General features: G+C 47.6%; 1 protein-coding gene across 2 annotated transcripts in view; it reads right to left on the bottom strand.

Annotated features, from left to right (window-relative positions):
* The window catches only part of dhcr24 (24-dehydrocholesterol reductase), a 48,670-nt gene extending 42,811 nt beyond the window's left edge, over positions 1-5,859 (bottom strand). The window contains exon 1 of one of the 2 annotated variants that reach the window (XR_015077712.1): positions 5,519-5,859. Coding sequence is in view for 1 of the 2 variants with exons in the window: in XM_085983157.1 (XP_085839283.1) it covers positions 5,519-5,749 (231 nt within the window). In the remaining variant the exon portion in view is untranslated. The remainder of the gene's footprint in view (positions 1-5,518) is intronic. The other variant, XM_085983157.1, reaches the window with a different exon arrangement.
* Between the last annotated feature and the right edge of the window lie 19,232 nt (positions 5,860-25,091).

Below are 25,091 nucleotides of genomic sequence, written 5' to 3'. Positions count from 1 at the left end.
TTTACCACAAACAGGAAGGCAGATTATTATCTGAATGGCAATAGATTGGGAAAAGGGGAAGTGCAATGAGACCTGGGTGTCCTTGTGCACCAGTCGCTGAAGGTAAGCATGCAGGGGCAGCAGGCGGTTAAGAAGGCAAATGGTATGTTGGCCTTCGCAGCAAGAGGATTCGAGTACAGGAACAAGGATGTCTTGCTGCAGTTGTACAGGGCCTTGGTGAGACCACACATTGTGTGTGCAGTTTTGGTCGTCTTATCTGAGGAAGGATGTTCTTGCCATGGAGGGAGTGCAGCGAAGATTCACTGGACTGATACCTGGGATGGCAGGAATGATGTATGAAGAGAGATTGGGTCGATTAAGCTTATATTCGCTAGAGTTTAGAAGAATGAGAGGGGATTTCATTGAAACTTATAAAATTCTAACAGGACTAGACAGACTCGATGCAGGAAGGATGTTCCCGATGGCGGGGGGAGTCCAGAACATGGGGACACAGTCTAAGGATAAGGGGTAAGCCATTTAGGACAGATGAGGAGGAATTTCTTCACCCAGAGAGTGGTGAACCTGTGGAATTCTCTACCACAGAAGGCAGTGGAGGCCAATTCATTAAATATATTCAAGAAGGAGTTAGATCTATTTCTTAAGGCTAAAAGGATCAAGGATATGGGAAGAAAGCAGGGACAGGGTACTGAATTTGGATGATCAGCCATGATCTCATTAAATGGCAGAACAGGCTCAAGGGGCCGAATGGCCTACTCCTGCTCCTATCTTCTATATTTCTATATGGGCTTCACCTTTGCTGGCAAGTCTATTACATGGCACTTCATCAAATGCCTTTTGGAAGTCCATGTACACCACATCAACTGCATTGCCCTCATCAACCCCCTCTGTTACCTCATCAAAAAAACTCGATCAAGTTAGTTAAACACGATTCGCCTTTAACAAATCCATGCTGGCTTTCCTTAATTAATCCACACTTGTCCAGTGACTGTTAATTTTGTCCCAGATTATCGTTTCTAAAAGCTTCCCCCACCACGGAGGTTAAACTGACTGGCCTTTAGTTGCTGGGTTTATCCTTGCAACTTTTTTTTGAACAAGGGCGTAACAATTCTCCAGTCCTCTGGCACCACCTCCTGTATCGAAGGAGGATTGGAAAATTATGGCCAGTACTTCTGCAATTTCCACCTTTACTTCCCTCAGCATCCTAGTATGCACCCCAACTTAACCAATGAAAGGACATGAAATCACCATCAACATCCACACAGGCCATTTGCTCCAATCTCTTCTACAGTCTCTACAGGCTTATGGCTGTAGGAGGAACATCAAGAAGGAGTAGAACCACTAACTTCTGGAGACAGCACAGCATGTTGGCCGAACCGCGCTGTGCCACAAGTGGTGCAAAATGAGTAGCAGTTCCAACTGGGAGCAGAGCGGCAAGTGATTCTTCCGTTCACAAATTGCTGGGTGGTTTCATTATTGAACAGAAAAACGAACATCTCAAAAGAAAATATGTAATTAACTAGAACTTGTGTTAGTTATAATTTGTAACTCAAAGGGTTTTTGCTTTCAATGAACATACATGCCAATTGCCATGTTTCATACTGACAAGTCAGCATTTCTGGAGCGGTGTTTGCTTGTTGGCATTTGCTGACCAAAAAAAACGCAAGGGATTTAAACTGTCTCACCACAGCCCCAAAGTCTTCCCATCGTATTACACAAATCTCGGAATGTGCACAGATCAAATGCCTCCCACACTGTCTCATGATTAAATGTCAATATTTATGTGCCGCAAACCTTCAGGGGGAACTGCAAGATGGATAAAGGAATGGACTTGAAAACCCTGGGTTAGCAAGGTGAATACTTGGTAAAAAGCATAATTGGTTAAAAGTATGAACAGCAAATGAAGGATAATATAGTATTGAAACACCAATGAAGCAAAGGCCTCTGGGCCATAATTGTTAACTTGACCAAAATCAGAGAGCATGCTGGATCTTGTTTATTGCTGGCGTTGCAGAGAAAGAAAGTGTTGTAGACTATTGCGACTTTGTTTTCCTCGAGGACAAATCTTGTTTAAAACTACTTGTACCTTTCTTTCAAAAAGGACAAATAAGCAGAGAATAACCAAGCAGTGTTTTGCTGAATGCGAGATGTGAAAGAAAACAAGTCTATATATGGTTATTCTGCCCAGCAACAAAGAGGAGAAAAAAAGATAAAGACAAACAGGATCTGTGTGATTTTCAGGAGACCAGAAGCAGCAATTAAAGAAGTCGTCCTTCCTAGAAGATCTGATCACCCTCACTTCTGAGCTGAAATCCTTGGATACGGTTGTATTTTTTTATTTTTTATTATTCATTCATGGGCTGTGGGCCTCGTTGGCAAAGCCAGCATTTATTGCCCATCCCTAATTGCCCTCGAGAAGGTGGTGTGAGCCGACTTCTTGAACCGCTGCAGTCCGTGTGGTGAAGGTACTCCCACAGTGCTGTTAGGGAGGGAGTTCCAGGATTTTGACTCAGCAACGATGAAGGATCGCCAATATATTTCTAAGTCAGGATGATGTGTGACTTGGAGGTGGTGGTGTTCCCATGCGCCTGTTTGCCCTTGTCCTTCTAGGTGGAAAAGATCACGAGTTTGGGAGGTTCTGCCAAAGAAGCCTTGGCGAGTTGCTGCGGTGCCTCTTGTAGATGGTACACACTGCAGCCACGATACGTGGTGGAGGGAGTGAATGTTTAAGGTGGTGGATGTGGTGCCAATCAAGCGGGCTGCTTTGTCCTGGATGTTGTCGAGCTTCTTGAGTGTTGTTGGAGCTGCACTCATCCAGGCAAGTGGAGAGTATTCCATCACACTCCTGACTTGTGCCTTGTAGATGGTGGAAAGGTTTTAGGGGATCAGGAGGTGAGACACTTGCCGTAGAATACCTAGCCTCTGACCTCTTAACCTAGAAAACTGTTGATTTAGTGTGTTTAAAACCATTCTAGAGTCAGCTGATTCATGCCTTTCAAACCCAGTAAAGAGATGAGATAAACCCTACAAATTGGAATAAGAACGCCTGCAAGTCCTCGCACCAGAGAGCAGCAGCTCAGCCTTCTTCATTGGGGTGGGTAGCTAATGGGGGGGGGGGGCGCTGTTGTTGTGGCACTGATATATGGGTGGGTGGGGGGGGGGGGGTAATTTCCTTGCTATTTTCAGCCATTAGTGGTGTATACATTTTTAAGCAAAGAAATTTAGGTGAAAGTAGTTTACCCCACTTTAAAAGGCCCGAGTTTTCTTGTGCTTTTTGAGCATTCCTGCAATATGCCCACCAAGTCCCCACTGGCCTCCTTGGCATTTGGCAGAGATATAGCAGCTGCGTGTTTCACTGCGAATGCACTCCAGGTACTAGACAGATATGAGGCGCAGTAGCTGCCAGGATCACCTGATCAAGGCAGACGTGAGGAGTTAGGGAACTGAAGAGTCTAGAAACTTTTATAGAGTGATTTCTGCAACTTGGAAACACTTGGCAAATCATTTTATTTTACCCTTTTTTCTACGAAGATTCTGGCTGCCTCTGCATCTATAGCAATCTCAGCAATATATACGGAACCTTCTGTCGCTTTTATCTGCAGTCGTGACATCCCTGGCAGGTATGGCTTTACCAAGGGGCATACCCCGGTCATTATCGTAGCGGAAGAGGGGGGGAGCTAAGGAGAAGGACACAACCTAGCAGGTATTACTTCCCTCCTGCCCGCCACCCAAGAGAATATACAGGCAGTACAGGTCACATCAGGACCTCTCTGAGGAATTCTACATACAAAAAGAGTTGCACTTTACCCATGAGGCAATAGAGCATCTCTGCAACCTGCTGCATTTAAGACTTACAGCTACACTCATCTAGCCACACTGATCTCAGTGGCCAAGAAAACCCCAATACTCTTCCACAGCACAGGGCCATTTCAGGCTCGGGGGGGGGCTTATTCACACACGGTCTCGGGGGGGGGGGGGGGGGTACATAGAAACATAGTAGATAGGAGCAGGAGTAGGCCATTCGGCCCCTCGAGCCTGCTCTGCTATTCAATGAGATCATGGCTGATCATCCAAATTCAGTACCCTGTCCCTGCGCCTTGTCCCCATGCCCCTTGATCCCTTTAGCCTAAGAAATATATCCAACTCCTTCTTGAATATATTTAATGAATTGGCCTCAACTGCCTTCTGTGGTAGAGAATTCCACAGGTTCACCACTCTCTGGGTGAAGAAATTCCTCCTCATCTGTCATAAATGGCTTACCCCTTATCCTTAGACTGTGTCCCCCCTGGTTCTGGACTCCCCTGCCATCGGGGAACATCCTTCCTGCATCTAGTCTGTCTAGTCCGGTTACAATTTTGTAAGTTTCAATGAGATCCCCTCTCATTCTTCTAAACTCCAGCGAGTATAAGCCCAATCGACCCAATCTCTCCTCATACGTCATTCCTGCCATCCCAGGTATCAGCCTGGTGAGTCTTCGCTGAACTCCTTCCATGGCAAGAACATCCTTCCTCAGATAAGGCGACCAAAACTGCACACAATACTCAAGGTGTGGTCTCACCAAGGCCCTGTATAACTGCAGCAAGACATCCTTGTTCCTGTACTCAAATACTCTCGCTATGAAGACCAACATGCCATTTGCCTTCTTAACCACCTGCTGTACCTGCATGCTTACCTTCATCGGCTGGTGCACAAGGACACCCAGGTCTCGTTGCACTTCCCCGTCTCCCAATCTATTGCCATTCAGATAATAATCTGCCTTCCTGTTTTTGCCACCAAAGTGGATAACCTCGCATTTATCCACATTATACCCAGCTTGTGTCGTCTGCAAACTTGGAGTTATTACATCTAGTTCCTTCGTCTAGATCATTAATATATATTGAGAATAGCTGGGTCCTAGCACCGGTCTCGGGGGGGGGGGGGGGGGGGGGTTTATTCACACGGTCTGGGGGTGTGTGTTTATTCACACACGGTCTCGGGGGGGGGGGGGGAGGGAGGGGGAGGTTTATTCACACATGGTCTTGGGGGGGGGGGGGGTTAATTCACACACGGTCTTGGGGGGGGGGGGGGGGGTTAATTCACACACGGTCTGTGGGGGGGGGGGGGGTTTAGTCACACACAGTCCTGGGGGGGGGGGGGGGGGGGGGCTTATTGACACAGGGTCTCGGGGGGGGGGGGGGGGGGGGGGGGGGGGAGTTTATTCACACGCGGTCTGTGGGGGGGGTTTATTCACACGCGGTCTGTGGGGGGGGGTTTATTCACACGCGGTCTGTGGGGGGGGTTTATTCACACGCGGTCTGTGGGGGGGGGTTTATTCACACGCGGTCTGTGGGGGGGGGGGGTTTATTCACACACGGTCTGTGGGGGGGGGGGTTTATTCGCACACAGTCTGGGGGTGGGGGGCTTATTGACACAGGGTTTCGGGGGGGGGGGGGGGTTTATTCACACGCGGTCACGCGGTCCCGGTCTCGGGGGTGGATTTAATCAGTGAATCACACTCTGCTCCCTGGAGGCCGGCCCTCACCTGTCTCTGGATGTCCCTGACCCGCTGGTCGTGTTGTTTGGGAGCACTGCACATCGCGAAGACCAGCCAAGCCCGCAGATAGTAGTAGACATCGAAGACGACGGAGAGGGGCAGCAGGAAGAGGCAGACGAAGACCCAGCGGTGGTTGATGATGATATACTCCACGCCTTTCCGGCGGACCCAGAACAGCAGCAGCGCCGCCAGCACGGCCAGGTAAACCACCGGGTCCATGGCCAGCACTCACACCTGCCACAGCCCTGGTGTTGGTGTTGATGCCGGTGCCGGGGCTCTCCCTCCCCGGGCCGCGCCCAGTCTCCTGACCATTGCTGCCCCCTTTCCCTTTGACCCCGCCCCAGCCCCCCGAGCCCGGCCACCATAGGGCGAGCGCTGGCCCTGGCCCCGCCCCCTCTCCCCTTGGTTCACCAGAAAGAGCCTGGCGATTCCGCGCGAGGCCGCCCGGGCTGCGCTCCCATTGGTTGCCCGAGGTGTCTAATCCCATTGTCCCACCCTCTCCCTCCCCAAACGCGCTCCGCAGGGTTCGTCCAATAGAATGCCCCGGCTGGATCAGGCCACCGGGAGCGCGGGCGCTCCATTGGTGCACGTGTTCCCGCCCCCTCCCGACTGACCGCTCATTGTGCGGAGTGGAGCAACAAGACCAGGTGAAGCAACCAGGAACCATTTCAACACTAGTATGATAGCAAAATATTGCAGATGCTGGAAATCCGAAATAACAGAAAATGCTGGAAAAACTTACCATTTCAACACTGCCGCGCAAACGATTTATTTTCTTCTCAGTAATGCAGGATAATGCAATTTATTAATTGCTAGGAAATCACTATTTCAAAACATAAGCGTGCAGGCTGCACCATTTCAAACATGTCCAGGCTATTGTTTTTAAAAATGTTTAAAGGATTTGTTTGAACAAAATGTAATTTGAAAGCTAGCTCAAAACCAAACGTCCAGCTCCACATTTTTCAATAAATTTGCACTTTTTGTTTTGAAGTGTTTTGTTTATTTGTACTACTTAAGCATTTGGCATAATTGACAATTGTCTAAACACTATAACCCAAAGCAAATGATTCTACATTTAACTCACCATTGAAAAGAAAGACGCATTTATATAGCGCCTTTTACAGCCAATGAAGTACTTTTTGAAGTGTAGTCACTGTTGTACGAAATTGCTTATTGCATAGAAGAGATTAAGATCAGCAAAGGACAGGCACACTTGCTAGTTGTGCAGTTTGCAAATAACTAACATTGAATGAAGAAATTTCACTGCTCATTTCCAAATGGCACAGTTAGCAATTGAGTCCTAAAATATAGTGCTGTTAAATATATATATTAGACAATCTTAGCAAATATGCTGTTAATTATATATACTAGACAATCTCCCACCGTGTTGCACAAGGGGAACTTTTTTTATTCATTCTTGGGATGTGAGCATCACTAGCAAGGCCACGATTTTTTCTCCTTCTGTGAGAGGGGGAAATCTCCATTTCAGAGTCTCCTTACTAACTGGACTAAATGAAATAACTATTATTAGTTATAGTCTCAAGTTTGTATTGTGTAACTGCTACGCAATGCACAACGATGCTTGAATAATCATGTTTTTAAAACTAGTGTACTATGCCCTGGGTAGAATCGGTTAGATTTTAAAATGGAAGAATTGCAAGTGCTGGGCCCGCTTGACTAACATTCTTGACCAACATTTTAAAAGCTCTTCTCAGCAAACTTATTAATAAAAACAGACAAGTTGTCTGTAGGAAAGGACTGAAGGAGGTAGTGGAATTCCAGTGACTGAGATAAGCGGCAAAGGTATCCGATGTTTTCCGTCTCAAACAGATAATTGATTACAAGGGTGCCACCATCTTCCCCAAGCAAGGCACTGTCATCGGTATGTTAATGAGTTGATAAGGGTCCAAGGGTAAAAAGCAGATGATGTTAGGGTGTCATAAGATGATGACTTGACATGGACAGGCGGGATCATTAGTTAGGTACGTGGCATCCCTGTAATTGGAAAGCGGGTTTATGGTGTGAGTCAATGATTGGGTTAACTGGTCCTCACAGGCTTTGCTGGGATGAAGAAGTGTAAGAAGGGGCCTCTCAAACACTTAGGTTATACAGACTTTCAGCAAAGAGCTTGGGAACATCCACCAGATGAGCCGAGGAGGGATTCGGGTTGGCGGAGGACCCACATGCCTCACGAGTGAGCCTAGAGCCCAGGGCCGACGGGGGTTGACCTGTGGAGATTGCGTTTTCTACCCAGGGCATAATGGGTAATATAAACCTTGACTGAGCCTTGTTTAACTACCGCTCAGGTGCTGTAATGTATTAAGTCTCACTTACAGTGAATGAAATATAATAACTGTCACCAATACAAGTCAAGTAGAATCTTTTGGAACTTAGGGATGAAAGGGTTAATTGGCAAGGACCCAGAAACTCAACACTTCCCTAGTTACAACTGAGTCACTTGCATCCACAATCACCCCTATAAATCTGTGGCCGCTAACAGAACCTTCTTGCTTAGCAGCGCCAGCCTACAACAGCCCTGCAATTGAGAGGCAGCTATGGGGTTGGAGGAGAGGTTGGAGAGACAGACTTCTGCTTGCAGTTGCGGGCAGAACTGCAGTCCAGCAGGGTTGGACAGAAGCAGTGAGGCGCAACCAGTTGGAAGTCGAATGAGGAGCACAACCAGGGCGACGTGTGGAGTGGGTGAACCGCAGATGCAGGCAGCAGCAGCACGGCACACGGACTAGAGGCCAAGGAGGATGTAGCATGATCCCAGAGAGTGAGCACGCAGCGGATTTAAGGGGGCGAGGCAGAGGCAAATTGGAGCTACTGCCAGAAACCGAAATAGTTACTGACCCCGACAGGAACTCTGCTAATTGCATGAAATCTTAGGGAGCGAGAAAAGACCAGATATTTATTTTACTTGAAGATCATCTGGAAGGGGATATTTAAAAATAAATAACAATAAAAATATAAATAATATACATTATATATTAAATTTGATTTGTGGGACACCCATTTTATTGAAAACTCATTATAATTATCTGCAGTACCTGTTACTCCTGTAGGCGGCACTGTGATAGGTATTTTCAATGTTAATAGTGTCACGTCGCATGACACATAATAGGTGTTATTTTATAGTGCGAATATATCCCTGAGCTTGCACAATCTGGCCACTGGGATCCCACAAATCACTTAATATGCTTCCTGAAAATATCTTCAGCTGCCTTTTTTTCTCTATAACTAAACTTTCTAATAACAAAAACTTGTATTTATATAGCACTTTTAAAGTAGTAAAACGTCCCAAGGCGCTTCACAGGAGCGTTATAAAACAAAATTTGATACCAAGCCGCATAAGGAGATATTAGGGCACAGGTAGGTTATAAGGAGCATCTTAAAGGAGGAAAGAGGAATGTCCAAAATAAGGGTTTAAACTAAATTTTTAAAATCAAAAAAGTACATATTTCATAATTATATGATTAAATATATCCATTGAATTGCTTTTTGTGTCTGGACTTGAGTCCTGGGATGAGAGGGTTGCCCTCTGAGGAGAGATTGAGTAGATTGGGTCTATACTCTCTGGAGTTTAGAAGAATGAGAGGTGATCTCATTGAAACATGAGATTCTGAGGGGGATTGACAGGGTAGATGTTGAGAGGTTGTTTCCCCTGGTTGGAGAGTCTAGAACTAGGGGGCATAGTTTCAGGATAAAGGGTCCGCCATTTAAGACTGCGATGAGGAGGAATTTCTTCACTCAGAGGGTTGTGAATCTTTGGAATTCTCTACCACAAAGGGCTGTGGATGCTGAATCGTTGAGTATATTCAAAGCTGAGATAGATTTTTGGACTCCAAGGGAATCAAGGAATATGGAGATCAGGCAGGAACGTGGAGTTGAGGTTGAAGATCAGCCATGATCTTATTGAATGGCAGAGCAGGCTTGAGGGGCTTACAACAGTGATTACACTTCAAAAGTACTCCATTGTCTGTAAAGCACTTTGAGACGTCCAGTGGTTGTGAAAGGCGCTATAGAAATGCAAGTCTTTCTGTATGGCCTACCCCTGCTCCTATTTCTTATGTTCTTATGTTCATGTGCAATCTGCCTAATTTCCCTGGATACATCAGTAATGTTCAGTCAGCTAGTTGCTCACCAACCATCCTTGGGGGCAACCAGTAGGAGTAAGAAGTAGTGGTTAAGAGTGATATTAACGAAAGCAGCGCAAGTGTGAGAAGAAGATACAGGGGTTAAAACAGGTAGTTCTGAAGGAAAGAGGTAGAGTTAATGATGGAAGTGAGGAGGTGGTAGGAAGGGAAATGGGTAATAGAAGTTGAAGTGGTAAGGGGCGGTGAGAAAAAGGGGGTGAGGGAAGCGCGAATTATTGAGTGAAGAGAAGGGAGCCACTGAGAGCCACATTTTCCCCACGACCCCACCTCAAATGCAGCCTGCAGTCATTGTAGGCTGCTTTCCCTGCCACACTACACCATGCTACCCAGTACCTCCCATCCGAAAGGAAAGGTAAAGAAGAAAAAGATAGAGAGAGCAGACATGACAAAGATAAGTAAAAAGAAGAGTTTCTCCTGCAAAAAAGAAGGGAGTGTGTTAGTCTTAGCCTGGGTGTTTTGAGGATGTGCATGTCAGGATAGAATAGCGTTGCTGGTGTGTGAAAGATAGCACAGTTATAAGGAGGTGAGGGAAGTGATAATGAGGACAATATCAAGTGCAGAGTGTGTCAGTAGCAACTGAAGAGGTGGAATGAAGTGTGCAGCAGTGATTGGAGAGTAGTGGGAAGAGGGGTGGGAAGGGTTGTGAATGCTGAGGCTACAGGCAATGCAGGTCTAAGCAGAGATAAGAGATGAGTTAGGAGTCTTATCTTAGTAGCCCATGTGAGGTCTTTAAAATTTTTTCTGCATTGCAGCCAGGCCCTTGGAGCAATGCTTCTGTGCTGACCTGCGCTGTCACCTCAGCTCATTGTTGCTGGAAACTAGCCGGGACACCTTCTTGCTGCTGAGTGGAAAGATGAGGACCCTCCTGCCAACCTCCTCTACTAGCACCTCCAAAGCAGCATCTGAAAACTCTTCCAGCATTTCTTCTGCCTGCCATTGCACTATTGTTCAAAATGAAGCTGATTGCAGCTACAGCGCACCTCTCCTTTAAGAGGTGCTGGCTGCCTTTAACTGACGTCAGTGATGTTCGATTTCTCGTCTCAAACTGAAGGATTTTGGACTAAGCAAGACCTATGGAGCTGGAACTGTCAGAACGATGCTCACCCAGGAACCATGAGATGGATAAAGAAATGGACTTGAAACCTTGGATTAGCAGAGTGAATACTTTGTAAAAGGTTAAAATTAATTTGGTTAAAAGTATGAACAACAAATGGAGGATAACTCATGCAGCCAATACAAGTGAAACAAAATTACAGGTACTTGGAACTACCTCAAAAATTCCACTAATATGACACTTTTATGGTATCAAAACTTCTTAAAATGCTTCATAAGTTCTGCAAGACAGGACTTCGCCCACCCCTTCTGTATCCACCCCAACCTTGACCCATTGTCCTGGGTCAAGGTTCATTATGTATGCATGAGGGGTTCCTGGTACAATTCCAACCAACCAGAGGGAGTTTGATACTGCAGCACCAGCAGAAGCACCCTGAAAATGGCAGCAATACTCGCACTGAAGCCCTTGACTTAGACCATGGCCTTCAGTTGGTAAGTGCTGTGTTCAACAGAGGGAAAGATGGCCGCTACAAGGTCCTGTCTCTCTCTACTGGTAGACCTTGTATCCAATGTTCCCTGTAATTTTTTTTGGGATGCATGACCCCTTTTAATGGCTATTTGGCCCATTCATAGTAACATTGCAAAAGCCGTTCCCGGGTTGCGCGGGACTGGCAGGGAGCTGTGCGACCGCATGGCCGCACAATTTATAAGGAACGTTGCTTGTTTCCTTAATTGTGGTTTACTGGGCCCTATTGTCACCTTTGAGTTGACAGTTTGTTCCAATTAAATAGGTTAGGGATCACCAGGAGTCACAATTTGAAGTTGTACAAGTCCAGTTCTAGATTAGCTGTCAGGAGGTAGTTCTTTTCTTAGAGAATAGTGGAGCTCTGGAATAGGCTGCGGGCTTGTGCAGTGGACAGCAATTTGCTGAATTCCTTCAAGCAAGAGCTGACCCTGTTTCTAGCTGGGGCAGAGATTGCCTCATACAAAATGTAGATACTGCATAGAATTATCAGGCCAGAGTGATCTCCTGGACTAGTTTTGATCGTCTAGGGGAGAGGACTTTCCCATATTTTTCCCCCCAAATTGGCCTGGGTTTTTATCTGTCTATTTGTCTCTCCCAGGAGGTCACATGGTTTTGGATAGGTGGAGAGTGTATATAAACAGTTGTGGGGGACAGGCTGGATGGATCATAGGGTCTTTTCCTGTCTGTATGTTCCACATGGGGGCCCTGGGAAGTGGCAGTAAGTGGGGTGGACAGGAAGGAAATCTACTGGGGACCCAGAAAGACTATGAAAGGAGTCGAAGCATCAGAAAGGATGTGAGAAGAGGGATAACTTCGGCACTGTCAGCAGGACAGGTAAAAAAAGAAAGACTTGCATTTATATAGCACCTTTCATGACCACCCACTGTCCCAAAGCACTTTACAGCCAATGAAGTACTGTTTTTGTTGGAGTGTAGTCACTGTTGTAATGTAGGAAATGTAGCTGCCAATTTGAAGACAGCAAGCTCCCACAAACAGCAATGTGATAATAACCAGATAATCTGTTTAAGTGATGTTGATTGAGGGATAAATATTGGCCAGGACACTGATAACTCACCTGCTCTTCTTTGAAAAAGTACCATGGGATCTTTTACATCCACCTGAGAGAGCAAACGGGGCCTCGGTTTAACGTCTCGTCTGAAAGACGGCACCTCCGACAGTGCAGCACTCCCCTGGCGTGTTAGCCTAGAATTTTGTGCTCAAGTTCCTGGAGTGGGATTTGAACAACAACCTTCTGACTCAGAGGCTGAGCCACAGCTGACACAGGTAGCAGAGATGATCTATAATTTTATGTTCAGCATAGATTCCCCAAAGTTGGCTAGTGTACACGTGTTCTTTATTTTTATAGTGGCGCATGAACAGAAGTTGCACTGATTGTAACAAGTGCGTTTCATCATACTCAGTATTCTGTACATTGAGGGGGCGATTTTCCCAATGGAGGCGGGTTTCAGTTTGGGTGGGTTCCAAACCCACCTCCACTGAGAGATGGGAAAAATTTGCGATTTTCCCCTAATTGGCTAGTTGATTTCAGAGGTGTGGGTTCCCCTGGGCCAATTAGTGTTTTGGAACTGAAACTCGCCTCTGCTGACATCACTTATCCAGCTTTATTTAAGGGCTGCTTGCTGCCTTGGCTCATTCCACTGGTCTTTGGTCGATGCTGCACCACCTCCAAGCTGTTATCTCCTTGAAGAAAGACCAGCTCCAAGGCAAGGGCCTTCCCGAGGTTCTCGGATGAGGTGCTGGGTATGCTGGTTGAGGGGACGAGAGCTAGCAGGGAGGTGCTCTTCCCCTCATCTGGGAGGAAGAGACCTCCCAAAGAAACCAAGGCTGTGTGGGTCCAGCTGGCAAGGGATATAACCTCCAGATCTGTGTGCAGATTAGGTAATTGATTCTGTTTATTGATGAAATGCCATCCCTGTGGGAATGTATTAAAATTAGGTGATGGCAAACTGTTGGCGTGATGGCATCTGTTATTTCGGCTTCTGACGCATTGCGAGCACCCTATCTACTTAGGAGTCACCCTTGACCGATGCCTCACCTTCAAGAAACAAATCGAGAAGACAAAGGCAAAAGTGAGCGCACGAAACAACATCCTGAATAAGCTCACTAACACAAGATGGGGAGCAAGCCCGAAAACATTGCGAACCAGTGCACTTGCTCTTTGTTGTTCCACTGCCGAATACGCCTGCCCTGCATGGGAAAGGTCTACTCATGCCAAGAAGATGGATGCCGTTCTGACTGCAAGCTGCCGATTTATCACAGGTTGCTTAAAACCATCAAACACCAACAGCCTATATATCCTGGCGGGTATCGCTCCCCCTGATATAAGAAGAAGGGTAGCCAGCAAGAAAGAGCGACTCCGTCAAACATCAGATGAGAGGCACCCTCTGCATTGTCATACACCTACACCCAGCCGCCTAAAGTCAAGGAAGAGCTTCATGAACAGTGTTGTTCCATTACAATCAACCTCATCTGAAGCCCGCATCGCCTTGTGGAAAGACCGGCTCGCCAGTCTTGAACAACCCCCAGCGATGGAAATTTTACCTGATGAAAGACTTCCCCCAGGAGCTAATTGCAACTGGGCAATCTGGAAGTGCCTTAACAGCCTTGGGACCGGTGTAGGTTGCTCAAAGGTGTCACTAAGCAAATGGGGATATTCAACCAGCCCGACAACTTGTGAATGTGGAACTGAGGCACAGACTATGCAACATCTCCTGCAATGCCCATCGTTAGAGGAACCCTGCACTGTTGCAGATCTTGCCGAATCCAACAACAAGGCGCAAAAATGTGTCCAGTTCTGGCTGGGCTATGTATAGACTGTCCGTGGACACGATAAGAAGAAGAATTTCTGCTTCAGCAGCTCCACATTGCGGGCTCCACGACATTTGTGTGGTCAGGTTGGTGGTCAGAGTGAAAGGAGGCCAGAGAGTCATGTCCATTGTCTATCATGTGTTAAGAAGGAGCCAAGCACATGTGCCACAATGGGCAACCTATGCAAATCTGGCCAGGATGAGTGCATTCCTTGCACGACGTGCTTCCATACCCTGGCGCCTTCTGCCTTGTGCAGCATCAGGTGGGTGAGCAGGAGGTCGGGGCTCCTGCTGCTGTTGCTGCTGAGCTGCCTGGTTCTGTTGCTGCCATGGCTGCTCCTCATCCGTATCTGAGGTCCATGGTGAAAGGAAAGAAATGGTTCCCATGTTGCTGGCAGATACCTCCGTTGGGGAAGCGCTCAGTCCAAGCGGGGAGTGGGTTTTCCAAGGAGGTCCCACAGTTGAAAGATAGAAGCTGCAGCACCTCCGACTTCGGAAGGCCTGCTAGAAGTGCTGAAAGACCTTTGGAACATAAGTTCTGCCACCTGCAACTGCTCCCTGATGAAAGCTCCATTTTAATGATGGAGCTGCAGCTGTGAGGAGACCACCCCCTTGTCAACCCGCCAGGATTAGCTGGCATGGTTTAGGAGGGTCGTGCAACATGCTGAAAATGTGGTAAAATAACAAAGGCTTGTCAAAATAGGATTATAGATGCCCTTAACTACTACTTAAGGGTCTTAACTACCTCTCCCGACTGATGGAGGCGGGACCGAATCGCACCCATCAAACCTGCCTCTGGCAAAATTACGCAGAGGCGGGTTGGAGGTGGGTTCCGAACCCGCCCTCAGTTTTTGCCATTTTGCCAACTGTCCCGCCTCCAAACCCACCTCCTCGGGGCTGGGAAAATCGCCCCCGATGACACTGTGGAACAGGCTAACATACATTTAAAAATAACCCCTGAAACACTGAGTGAGTAATTACTTCTGCCGCTGATATTGTCTCTCCTCCCTGTAACTGCTCATAATAAGGTCCTCAGTGATTTAATCAGCAGAGAAAGTTCAAAGATTCAGCAGAATTTTTTTAATGAATATTAAAGAAACGATATTAAAGTTAATCTTGATTTTTGGTAACAGTTTATAATTTTAACCTTCTGGCCAGGAAGTGTGCCAGATGATTGTTTAAGTTTACCGATCATGTACTGTGATACTGCAACAAACACTAATATTGCAGCAGTAAAGCTACCAAAATGTCACGACTAGCTTTATTGCTGTAAAATGTTCCAGCCCATAACCTTTAGATTAACCTGGGAGACACAAAAGATAAGAGCATGTCAAACAGGAGAGGACTCTTCCCAAAGATGGCAGTCCCCAGAGCCCAACAGCACTGGACAAGTAAACCTGTCTGTGGTACTGAAAGGATTAAAAAGGGATGTTGATAGTGAAACTACTTCTTCAATGAGACTGAACTAATATAGGCCTAGAAATTGGGTATAGCCCCGGTTGAGGCGTTAGAACTGGCGATGCGCAAAGTTTATAACCAGACGAGACTTATCTGCGCCTGGCGCGATATTGGGTTGCTTCGCCCCCAAAGGGGATTGAGGCGCTAAATCAACCGTTGCACGGTGCTCTTAAGGCGCAAAAGGTCAGGCGCTACTCAATATCGACGCGGACGGGCGCAGCGCAGGTGAACTCAATTACGGGAAAGCACGAGACCTACAGGCGCCGGCCAGCTCTTAAAGGGGTGGGTCAGTCAGACTGAGCTTCAACACCCAACGCTCTGCAGGCCTCAGATTCGGCGCTCGCCCTTGTCTGGCGGTACAAGGTGATCATTATGGAGAAGGTTAGGCAGAGAGCAGAGCGCTTCAGCACTGAGGCTCTGGACCACTTGGTGGCTGCAGTTGAACACCGTCGGGAGGTCCTGTACCCGGATAATGGCAAGAGGTCAAATCAGAAGGCTTACCGACGATCTTGGAGGGAGGTTGCTGTGAGGGTGAACTCCAGCAGCATGGCGACCAGGACCCCTGTTCAGTGCAGGAAGAAATTCAACGACCTCACACGGATCGTTAGGGTGAGTGATAGTTTACCAAACTTGTGCTTCCTTCCATCTGCAGCTGACTTCGGGCACCCTGCTGAAATGATGCGCCTGGGCACACACATGGACAGATGTCTCAAGGCCTCATGTAAGAGCTCTTGCACCATGGGGGGCATGCGAGAAGGTCTCAAGGCCTCATGTAAGGGCTCTTGCACAATGGGGGGATGCGAGGAGGTCTCAAGGCCTCATGTAAGGGCTCTTGCACAATGGGGGGATGCGAGGAGGTCTCAAGGCCTCATGTAAGGGCTCTTGCACAATGGGGGGATGCGAGGAGGTCTCAAGGCCTCATGTAAGGGCTCTTGCACAATGGGGGGATGCAAAGAGGTCTCAAGGCCTCATGTAACAGAACCTCCCCTTCTTTCCCCTGCAGTCCAAGATGGCGCAGATTCGGAAGGAGCAGCGTCGAACCGGTGGCGGACCTGCACAAGTGGTCACTCTAATGGATCTGGAGGAGAGTGCACCAGATACTTGGAGGACGTCTGTCTGGTCCAGTCACCACTGCATCTGCCGACCCCATTACCGACAGCGAGGGTAAGACTCTCACCTTTTCCACCTGTTGCCTTCCACTTGGTCCCCCCGCCAGCATGCATCCTCAGTGTGCAGCCATGTCAGAGCCTTGCCGCAATCTGGCATGCCTTTCAGCAAACCTGTCCTTCTGCTAAAGCCACTCTTCCACCTCCCACTTTCAGATGAAGCAGCACCAACTCGGGCTCAACGCGCTGAAGCTGCCAGTGCCAGTGCCACCGGAGGCGAGGACCAGGAGGAATCCGGACCAGCCGCTGCAGAACCCGGGGAGCTGAGACATCTGCAGACTGGGGATAGTAGTCCCCTGGAGGGGAGGGGGGGTGGCTCTGAGGATGAACCAGTTGCCGGACCAAGCAGCATGGAGCAACGCAGGGGGGATAGGCAAGTTCGGCCACTGTCTCCCCGCAGGGCAAGGCAGGTCGTCATGACTGCTGCACAGAGTGCAGATGAGGTCCGTCGCCTGGCAGAGATGAGCAAACGGGCCCGGGTCAGACACACGGAGCTGATGGCTGCAGTGGAGAAGATGCCTGAGTCAATAGATTCATTGGCTAGGAGTATGCTGGACTTCGGGGCAACAATGGAGAGGACTCTGCAGGGCTTTGGCGCAACAATGGAGAGGTCTCTCCAGGTGTTCGGGGAAACAATGGACAGGTCTATCCAGGGCTTCAGGGCCACAATGGACAGGACTATCCAGGGCTTCGGCCCAACAATGGAGAGGACTGTCCACGGCTTTGAGTCGGCAATGGAAAGGACTGTTCAGGGCTTCGGACAATCCCTGGAAAGGTCTGTGCAGGGCTTGTCCGAGGCAGTGGAGCGGTCAGCTCCTGCCTTGTCCGAAGCCATGGGAAGAACTGTCCAGGCGTTCTCCGAAGCACTGGCACCTGGCACACAGGTCCTCACTGTTGCCACGCAGTCACTTGCTGGGCTCCTCCACAGCCAGATTGACGCAACGCAATGTCTGACTGCAGCCACCCTCTCTGCATCAGATAGGATCACCCCGGGCCCTTCCACTCCCGTACAATGCCAGGAATCCGTGGAGCCTGCAATTGTGGTGGATGAGCCGAGCCGCTCCCCTCAGATAGCCAGTGTGTCGTCCGACCATGGTGCAGGTGTCATCTCTCGTCAGGAGACCATTGCACATGCCAGCGCTGGGACGCCTGCATTGCAGCTGCCACCACCTGCAGCCCACACTGCTTCCAGCCATGCTCAAAGCAAGCATCCTGCGTCCGCACCCTCCAAGCCCAGAGGTCAGCCAGGCTGTACCTCAGGGGCTTCTGCGCGTCCAGACAGTCAGCAAGCGTCCCCCAGCCTTGAGCCCGCCACTGGGGTGCAATTACGTAGGAGCAGCAGGGAGGGAAGGGGCCGGGCGCGAAAGAGAAGCCGTTCTCCCTCAAGGGGCCAGTTGTAGAGGGAGGTGCTGAGACGTTTGTTTGTCCAAATTGAAGGACACCCTCAGCTGCTGTTATAGTTGCAGATTTTTGTTGAGTTTTGCGGCTTGGCCGAACAGGTCAAATTTATTTTGTAAGTTATGGTTTCTGCTCACTTTACGTTGTTTAGCTGTAATGAAAGACTTTTGTGTCAATAAACAGAAGTTTCAATGTTGCTTGGTGCATGTGACTACTTTCAGTGATGCTGGCATGCAGAGGCCCTCAAACATCCAAAGTGCGCATGAGGTAAGACTCTCATCATTCCGCCACAGGGGTGTCGAGACGAGTCCAGAGGAGCCTCTGACGTATGGACCTTCCACTTTCAGCAGCCCTTCCATCTTCCTCCTCCTCCTCCTCCTCCTCCGCCTGCTCTTCCTCCTCCTCCTCCTCATACTCCTCCTCCTCCGCCTGCTTGTGCAGGGTACGAGGGAAGGTAATGAATGGACGCGTTCGACTATAAGGGCCTCTGTCACTTGCCGGATGCAACAGCGGACTGCAGCCTGAGCGTCAGTCGCATTGTCCCCAATGGCTGACTGAAAGGATCCGTTGGCATAAAAATGGAGGCAATCAGTCAGTGTAGCCATCACGGACAGAGAGGTTCTGCAGCGTTCACGCGGCTGCATATCCTGACCAAGCAGGTGGCACAGATCAGTAACAATGTCCCTCCAGATTCGGAGCCTTCGCTAACACTGCTCCTCCGAAATGTCAAGGCTTGTCACCTGCTGCCTAAAGACCCTCGCAGCATCCTGTCGGATTGGCCGACCTCGATTGCCCCTCCTCCTTCTGGCCAATCCCTGCCCTCTCTCCCGCCGTCTCTCTGCCCCTTTACAGTGTTGGGCGATGAGGCCGTCGCCCTCCGAACAAGCTCCCATTCCGATGCCAGTTGGTCAAAAGGCTTTTAGGTGTAGTGCTGCAAGTGCTTCGGACAGGGTTGAGGGTTCCAAGTACTGTGAAGCTCAAATCCCAGAACTCTGCTCCACATTAGCTTGCCAACTCTCTCAAGCAGCGATCGCAATGAGCAGGCCAAGTGGCAGAAGATTCTGCACTAGAGCTGTCCCCTTTAAATAGCGCCGCCCTACTCCGAGAAGGGCCTGTTAGCCCTCCCTCGAACTGTCACTAATAGCGCTGGGCGCTAAGGCTCCGGGCGCCACCCAATATGCGCTCAGGCGCTCCTAAAAGGCGTTGCACACTGAAATGACGTCATGAGCTGCTTGCGCTCGCGGGCGCGTGCAAACACTTAGCGCAGGCGCTAAATGTATAGTCAATTTCTGAGTTGGCGCTATCTTCACAGCGTCCGCCCCAACATAGGGCTTCGCCCCAATTCTAGGTCTCTTTAGGCGCTCAGCGCCAGCGCTACCAACCCAATTTCTAGGCCATAATTTCTAAACTTGGAACTATGTCAAGAATTCCTCGTCGTCATTCGTTTTTCTAAAGAATGTGCTTCTGTGTTATAGAATGATACAGCACAGAGGGATTCCATTTGGCCCATCGTGCCTGTGCCACAATGGAGAAATCTAACTTGCAATGTACATCTTTTAACCCCTCTATGGGATGGAATTGTTTCTATATCCCTGTAGTGCATTGTGTGTAGGATGACACCACTGTGAGCAGACTGCCCCTTTACTGAGCAACCTTTATAACTTTGCATCATAAATATAAAATTTTTTTAATAAGACAACATACAATAAGAGGTAATAATTTCTCAAGGAGGGTTATGGTAAAAAAATATTCTTCAAATTAGTTAACAAACAGATTTGCAGAAGGAGGATCTTGCAACCAATATAATATATGTTACACAACGTTGATTAACTTTTAATAATAAAATAGCATGCAATAATAGTGGATTAATGTCCCATGGTTCACAATATCTTCTTTCTTTTAGGAATAAATGGGTTCTTTCTAAATACATCTGATGCATGTTGTACCTTGTTGTCTCTGTTTTTCAACACCTGTTTCTTATTTTCCAAGTAGAACAGTGCACAATCCATGAGGAAAAGCTACTCAATTTTCTATGCATCAGTGATCTTTAATTTTGTGATTATTCTGGACCATTTCCCTGCACTTGTGCTGTGGCTGGTCCAGTTAAGTTTCTTGTCAATGGTGACCCCCAGGATGTTGATACTGAGGGATTCGGCGATGGTAATACCGTTGAACGTCAAGGGGAGGTGGTAATAATGTTGACAATCTGACAATAATGATGGACTGCGGCTTCTTCCACTAATATTACAAACGTTGTACCTTCTTCTAAAGACACAAATTAAAAGATTGTTATACGTTGCATTGTGGCTTTATTTTTGGTTCTTATTTGGTTTTAGGGAATATATATATTTTTTTTTTAATCGTTTATGGGATGTGGGCGCCGCTGGCAAGGCCAGCATTTATTGCCCATCCCTAATTGCTCTTGAGAAGGTGGTGGTGAGCCGCCTTCTTGAACCGCTGCTGTCCATGTGGTGAAGGTACTCCCACAGTGCTGTTCGGGAGGGAGTTCCAGGATTTTGACCTAGCGACGATGAAGGATCGGCGATATATTTCTAAGTCAAGATGGTGTGTGACTTGGAGGGGAACTTGGAGGTGGTGGTGTTCCCATGCGCCTGCTGCCCTTGTCCTTCTAGGTGGAAGAGGTCGCGGGTTTGGGAGGTATTGCTGAAGAAGCTTTGGATAGTTGCTGCAGTGCACCTTGTAGATGGTAGACACTGCAGCCATGGTACGCCGGTGGTGGAGGGAGTGAATGCTTAAGGTGGTGGATGGGGTGCCAATCAAGCAGGCTGCTTTGTCCTGGGTGGTGCCAAGCTTCTTGAGTGTTGTTGCAGCTGCACTCATCCAGGCAAGTGGAGGGTATTCCATCACACTCCTTACTTGTGCCTTGTAGATGGTGGAAAGGCTTTGGGGAGTCAGGAGGTGAAACATTCACCGCAGAATTCCTAGCCTCTGACCTGCTTTTGTTGCCACAGTATTTATGTGGCTGGTCCAGTTAAGTTTCTGGTCAATGGTGACCCCCAGGATGTTGATACTGAGGGATTCGGCGATGGTAATACTGTTGAATGTCAAGGGGAGGTGGTTAGACTCTCGCTTGTTGGAGATAGTCATTGCCTGGCACTTATGTGGCGGAGATGTTACCTGCCACTTATCAGCCCAAGCCTGAATGTTGTCCAGGTTTTGTTGCATGCGGGCATGGACTGCTTCATTATCTGAGGAGTTGTGAATAGCGCTGAACACTGTGCAGTCATCAGCGAACATCCCCATTTATGAACTTACGTTGGAGGGAAGGTCATTGATGAAGCAGCTGAAGATGGTTGGGTCTAGGACACTGCCCTGAGGAACTCCTGCAGGGATGTCCTGGGGCTGTGATGATTGACCTTCAACCACCACAACCATCTTCCTTTGTGCTAGGTATGACTCCAGCCAGTGGAGCATTTTCCCTCCGATTCCCATTGACTTCAGTTTTACTAGGGCTCCTTGATGCCACACTCGGTCAAATGCTGCCTTGGTGTGAAGGGCAGTCACTTTCATCTCACTTCTGGAATTCAGCTCTTTTGTCCATGTTTGGACCAAGGCTGTAATGAGGTCGGGAGTCGAGTAGTCTTGGCGGAACCCAAACTGGGCATCAGTGAGCAGGCTATTGGTGAGTAGGTGCCGTTTGATAGCACTGTTGATGACACCTTCCATCACTTTGCTGATGACTGAGAGTAGACCGATGGGGCAGTAATTGGCTGGGTTGGATTTGTCCTGCTTTTTGTGGACAGGACATACCTGGGCAGTTTTCCACATTGTCGGATAGATGCCAGTGTTGTAGCTGTACTGGAACAGCTTGGCTAGAGGCGTGGCTAGTTCTGGAGCACAAGTTCACAGGAGGAGGCCGATTTGGACCATCCACTCAGCACTTCTGGCTAAAGATGATTGCAAACGCTTCAACCTTGTCTTTTGCACTCACATGCTGCACTCCACCATCATTGAGGATGGGGATATTCATGGAGCCTCCTCCTCCCGTTAGTTGTTTAATGGTCCACCACCATTCACGACTGGATGTGGCAGGACTGCAGAGCTTTGATCTGATCTGTTGATTATGGGATCGCTTAACACTATCTATAGTCCTATGTTGCAGCTTCCCCAGGTTGGCACCTCATCTTTAGGTATGCCTGGTGCTGCTCCTGGCATGCTCTTCTACACTCTTTATTGTATCAGGCTGGCTTGATGGTAATGGTAGAGTGAGGGATATGCCAGGCCATGAGGTTACAGATTGTGGTGGAATACAATTCTGCTGATGACCCACAGCGCCTCATGGATGCCCAGTTTTTAGCTGCTAGATCTGTTAAGAACATAAGAACATAAGAAATAGGAGCAGGAGTAGGCCAATCGGCCCCTCGAGCCTGCTCCGCCATTCAATAAGATCATTGCTGATCTGATCCTAACCACCAATCCACTATCACAGAACCATCTCCTGAATCTAACAGAATTAGACACACGAAATAGGAGCAGGATCAGGCTACACGGCCCCTGGGCCCGCTCCGCTACCCACAGGGCCATGACCGATCCGAACCTAGACTCATGTCCAAATTCCTGCCCGCTGCCCGTAACCCTTAATTCCCTTTACTTCTAGGAAACTGTCTATTTCTGTTTTAAATTTATGTAATGATGTAGCTTCTACAGCTTTTTGGGGCAGCATATTCCATGGACCTACCACCCTCTGAGTGAAGTAGTTCCTCCTCATCTCAGTTTTGAAAGAGCAGCCCCTTATTCTAAGACTATGCCCCCTAGTTCTGGTTTCACCCATCATCGGGAACATCCTCCCCGCATCCACCCGATCCAACCCCTTCACAATCTTATATGTTTCAATAAGATCGCCTCTCATTCTTCTGAACTCCAATGAGTAGAGTCCCAATCTACTCAACCTCTCCTCATATGTCCATCCCCTCATCCCCGGGATTAACCGAGTGAACCTTCTTTGTACTGACTCGAGAGCAAGTATGTCCTTTCTTAAGTATGGACACCAAAACTGTACGCAGTATTCCAGGTGCGGTCTCACCAATACCTTGTACAACTGAAGCAATATCTCCCTATTTTTATATTCTATCCCCCTAGCAATGAAAGCCAACATTCCATTGGCCTTCTTAATCACTTGCTGCACCTGCATACTAACCTTTTGAGTTTCGAGCACCAGGACCTCCAGATCCCTTTGTACTTCAGTACTTTCCAGTTTCTTGCCATTAAGATAATAACTTGCTCTACGATTTTTCCTGCCAAAGTGCATAACCTCACACTTTCCAGTATTGTATTCCATCTGCCAAATCTCTGCCCACTTACTTAGCCTGTCTATGTCCCCTTGCAGATTTTTTATGTCCTCCTCACTCACTACTTTCACTCCCATCTTAGTATCATCTGCAAACTTTGATATGTTACACACGGTCCCCTCCTCCAAATCGTTAATATAGATTGTAAAGAGTTGGGGACCCAGCACTGACCCCTGCGGAACACCACTAGTTACTGATTGCCAGTCAGAGAGTGAACCATTTATCCCAACTCTCTGCCTTCTGTTAGATAGCCAATCCTCTATCCATGCCAGAATATTACCCCCAATCCCGTGATTTTTTATCTTAAGCAATAATCTTTTGTGTGGCACCTTGTCAAATGCCTTTTGGAAGTCTAAATACACTACGTCCACTGGTTCCCCTTTATCCACCCTATATGTTACTTCCTCAAAGAACTCCAGCAAATTTGTCAAACATGACTTCCCCTTCATAAAACCATGCTGACTTTGTCCTATTAAATTATGATTATCCAAATGTCCTGTTACTGTCTCCTTAATAATGGACTCCAAAATTTTACCTACCACAGATGTTAGGCTAACCGGTCTATAGTTTCCAGCCTTCTGCCTACTGCCCTTTTTAAATAAGGGTGTTACATTAGCAATTTTCCAGTCTGCCGGGACCTTTGCCGAGTCCAGGGAGTTTCGGAAAATTATTACCAATGCATCCACAATCCCTACCGCCACTTCCCTCAAGACCCTAGGATGTAAGCCATCAGGTCCAGGTGATTTATCCGCCTTGAGTCCCATTATTTTACCGAGTACCACTTCCTTAGTGATTTTGATTGTGTTTAGCTCCTCCCCCCCTTTAGCCCCCTGTTTGTCCAGTGTTGGGATATTCTTAGTGTCTTCTACTGCAAAGGCTGATACAAAATATTCATTCAGTGTTTTTGCCATCTCCATATTTCCCACCATTAATTTCCCGGTCTCATCCTCTAAGGGACCAACATTTACTTTAGCCACCCTTTTTCTTTTTATATAACTATAAAAGCTCTTACTATCTGTTTTTATATTTTTTGCTAATTTACTTTCAAAATCTATCTTCCCTTTCTTAATCAATCTTTTTGTTATTTTTTGTTGTCTTTTAAAGTTTTCCCAATCCTCTATCCTCCCACTAGATTTGGCTACCTTATATGCCCTTATTTTTAGTCGAATACTATCTTTAATTTCTTTACTTAGCCACGGATGGCTGTCTTTTCTTTTACACCCTTTTCTTCTCAGTGGAATATATATTTTTTGGAAGTTGTAAAATAACTCCTTAAATGTACACCACTGATCATGTATCGTCTTACCCTTTAATCTATTTTCCCAATCCACTCTACTCAATTCTGCTCTCATACCTTCATAGTCTCCTTTATTCAAGCTTAGCACGCTTGTTTGAGATCCAACCTTCTCACCCTCTATTTGAATATGGAATTCAACCATGTTATGGTCACTCATTCCAAGGGGATCCTTTACTAGGACATTTTAAATTAATCCTGTCTCGTTACACAGGACCAGATCTAAGGTTGCTTGCCCCCTGGTCGGTTCAGTTACATACTGCTCAAGAAACCCATCCCAAATACACTCAATGAACTCATCCTCAAGGCAGCCCTGCCCAATTTGATTTGTCCAATTAATATGATAGTTAAAATCCCCCATAATTATAGATG

This window comes from Somniosus microcephalus, chromosome 3, assembly GCF_052327205.1.
Source record: "Somniosus microcephalus isolate GS21.2 chromosome 3, FLI_Smic_1.0, whole genome shotgun sequence".
Taxonomy (NCBI): Eukaryota; Metazoa; Chordata; class Chondrichthyes; order Squaliformes; family Somniosidae; genus Somniosus; species Somniosus microcephalus.
This window is presented reverse-complemented; position numbering and strand designations above follow the sequence as displayed.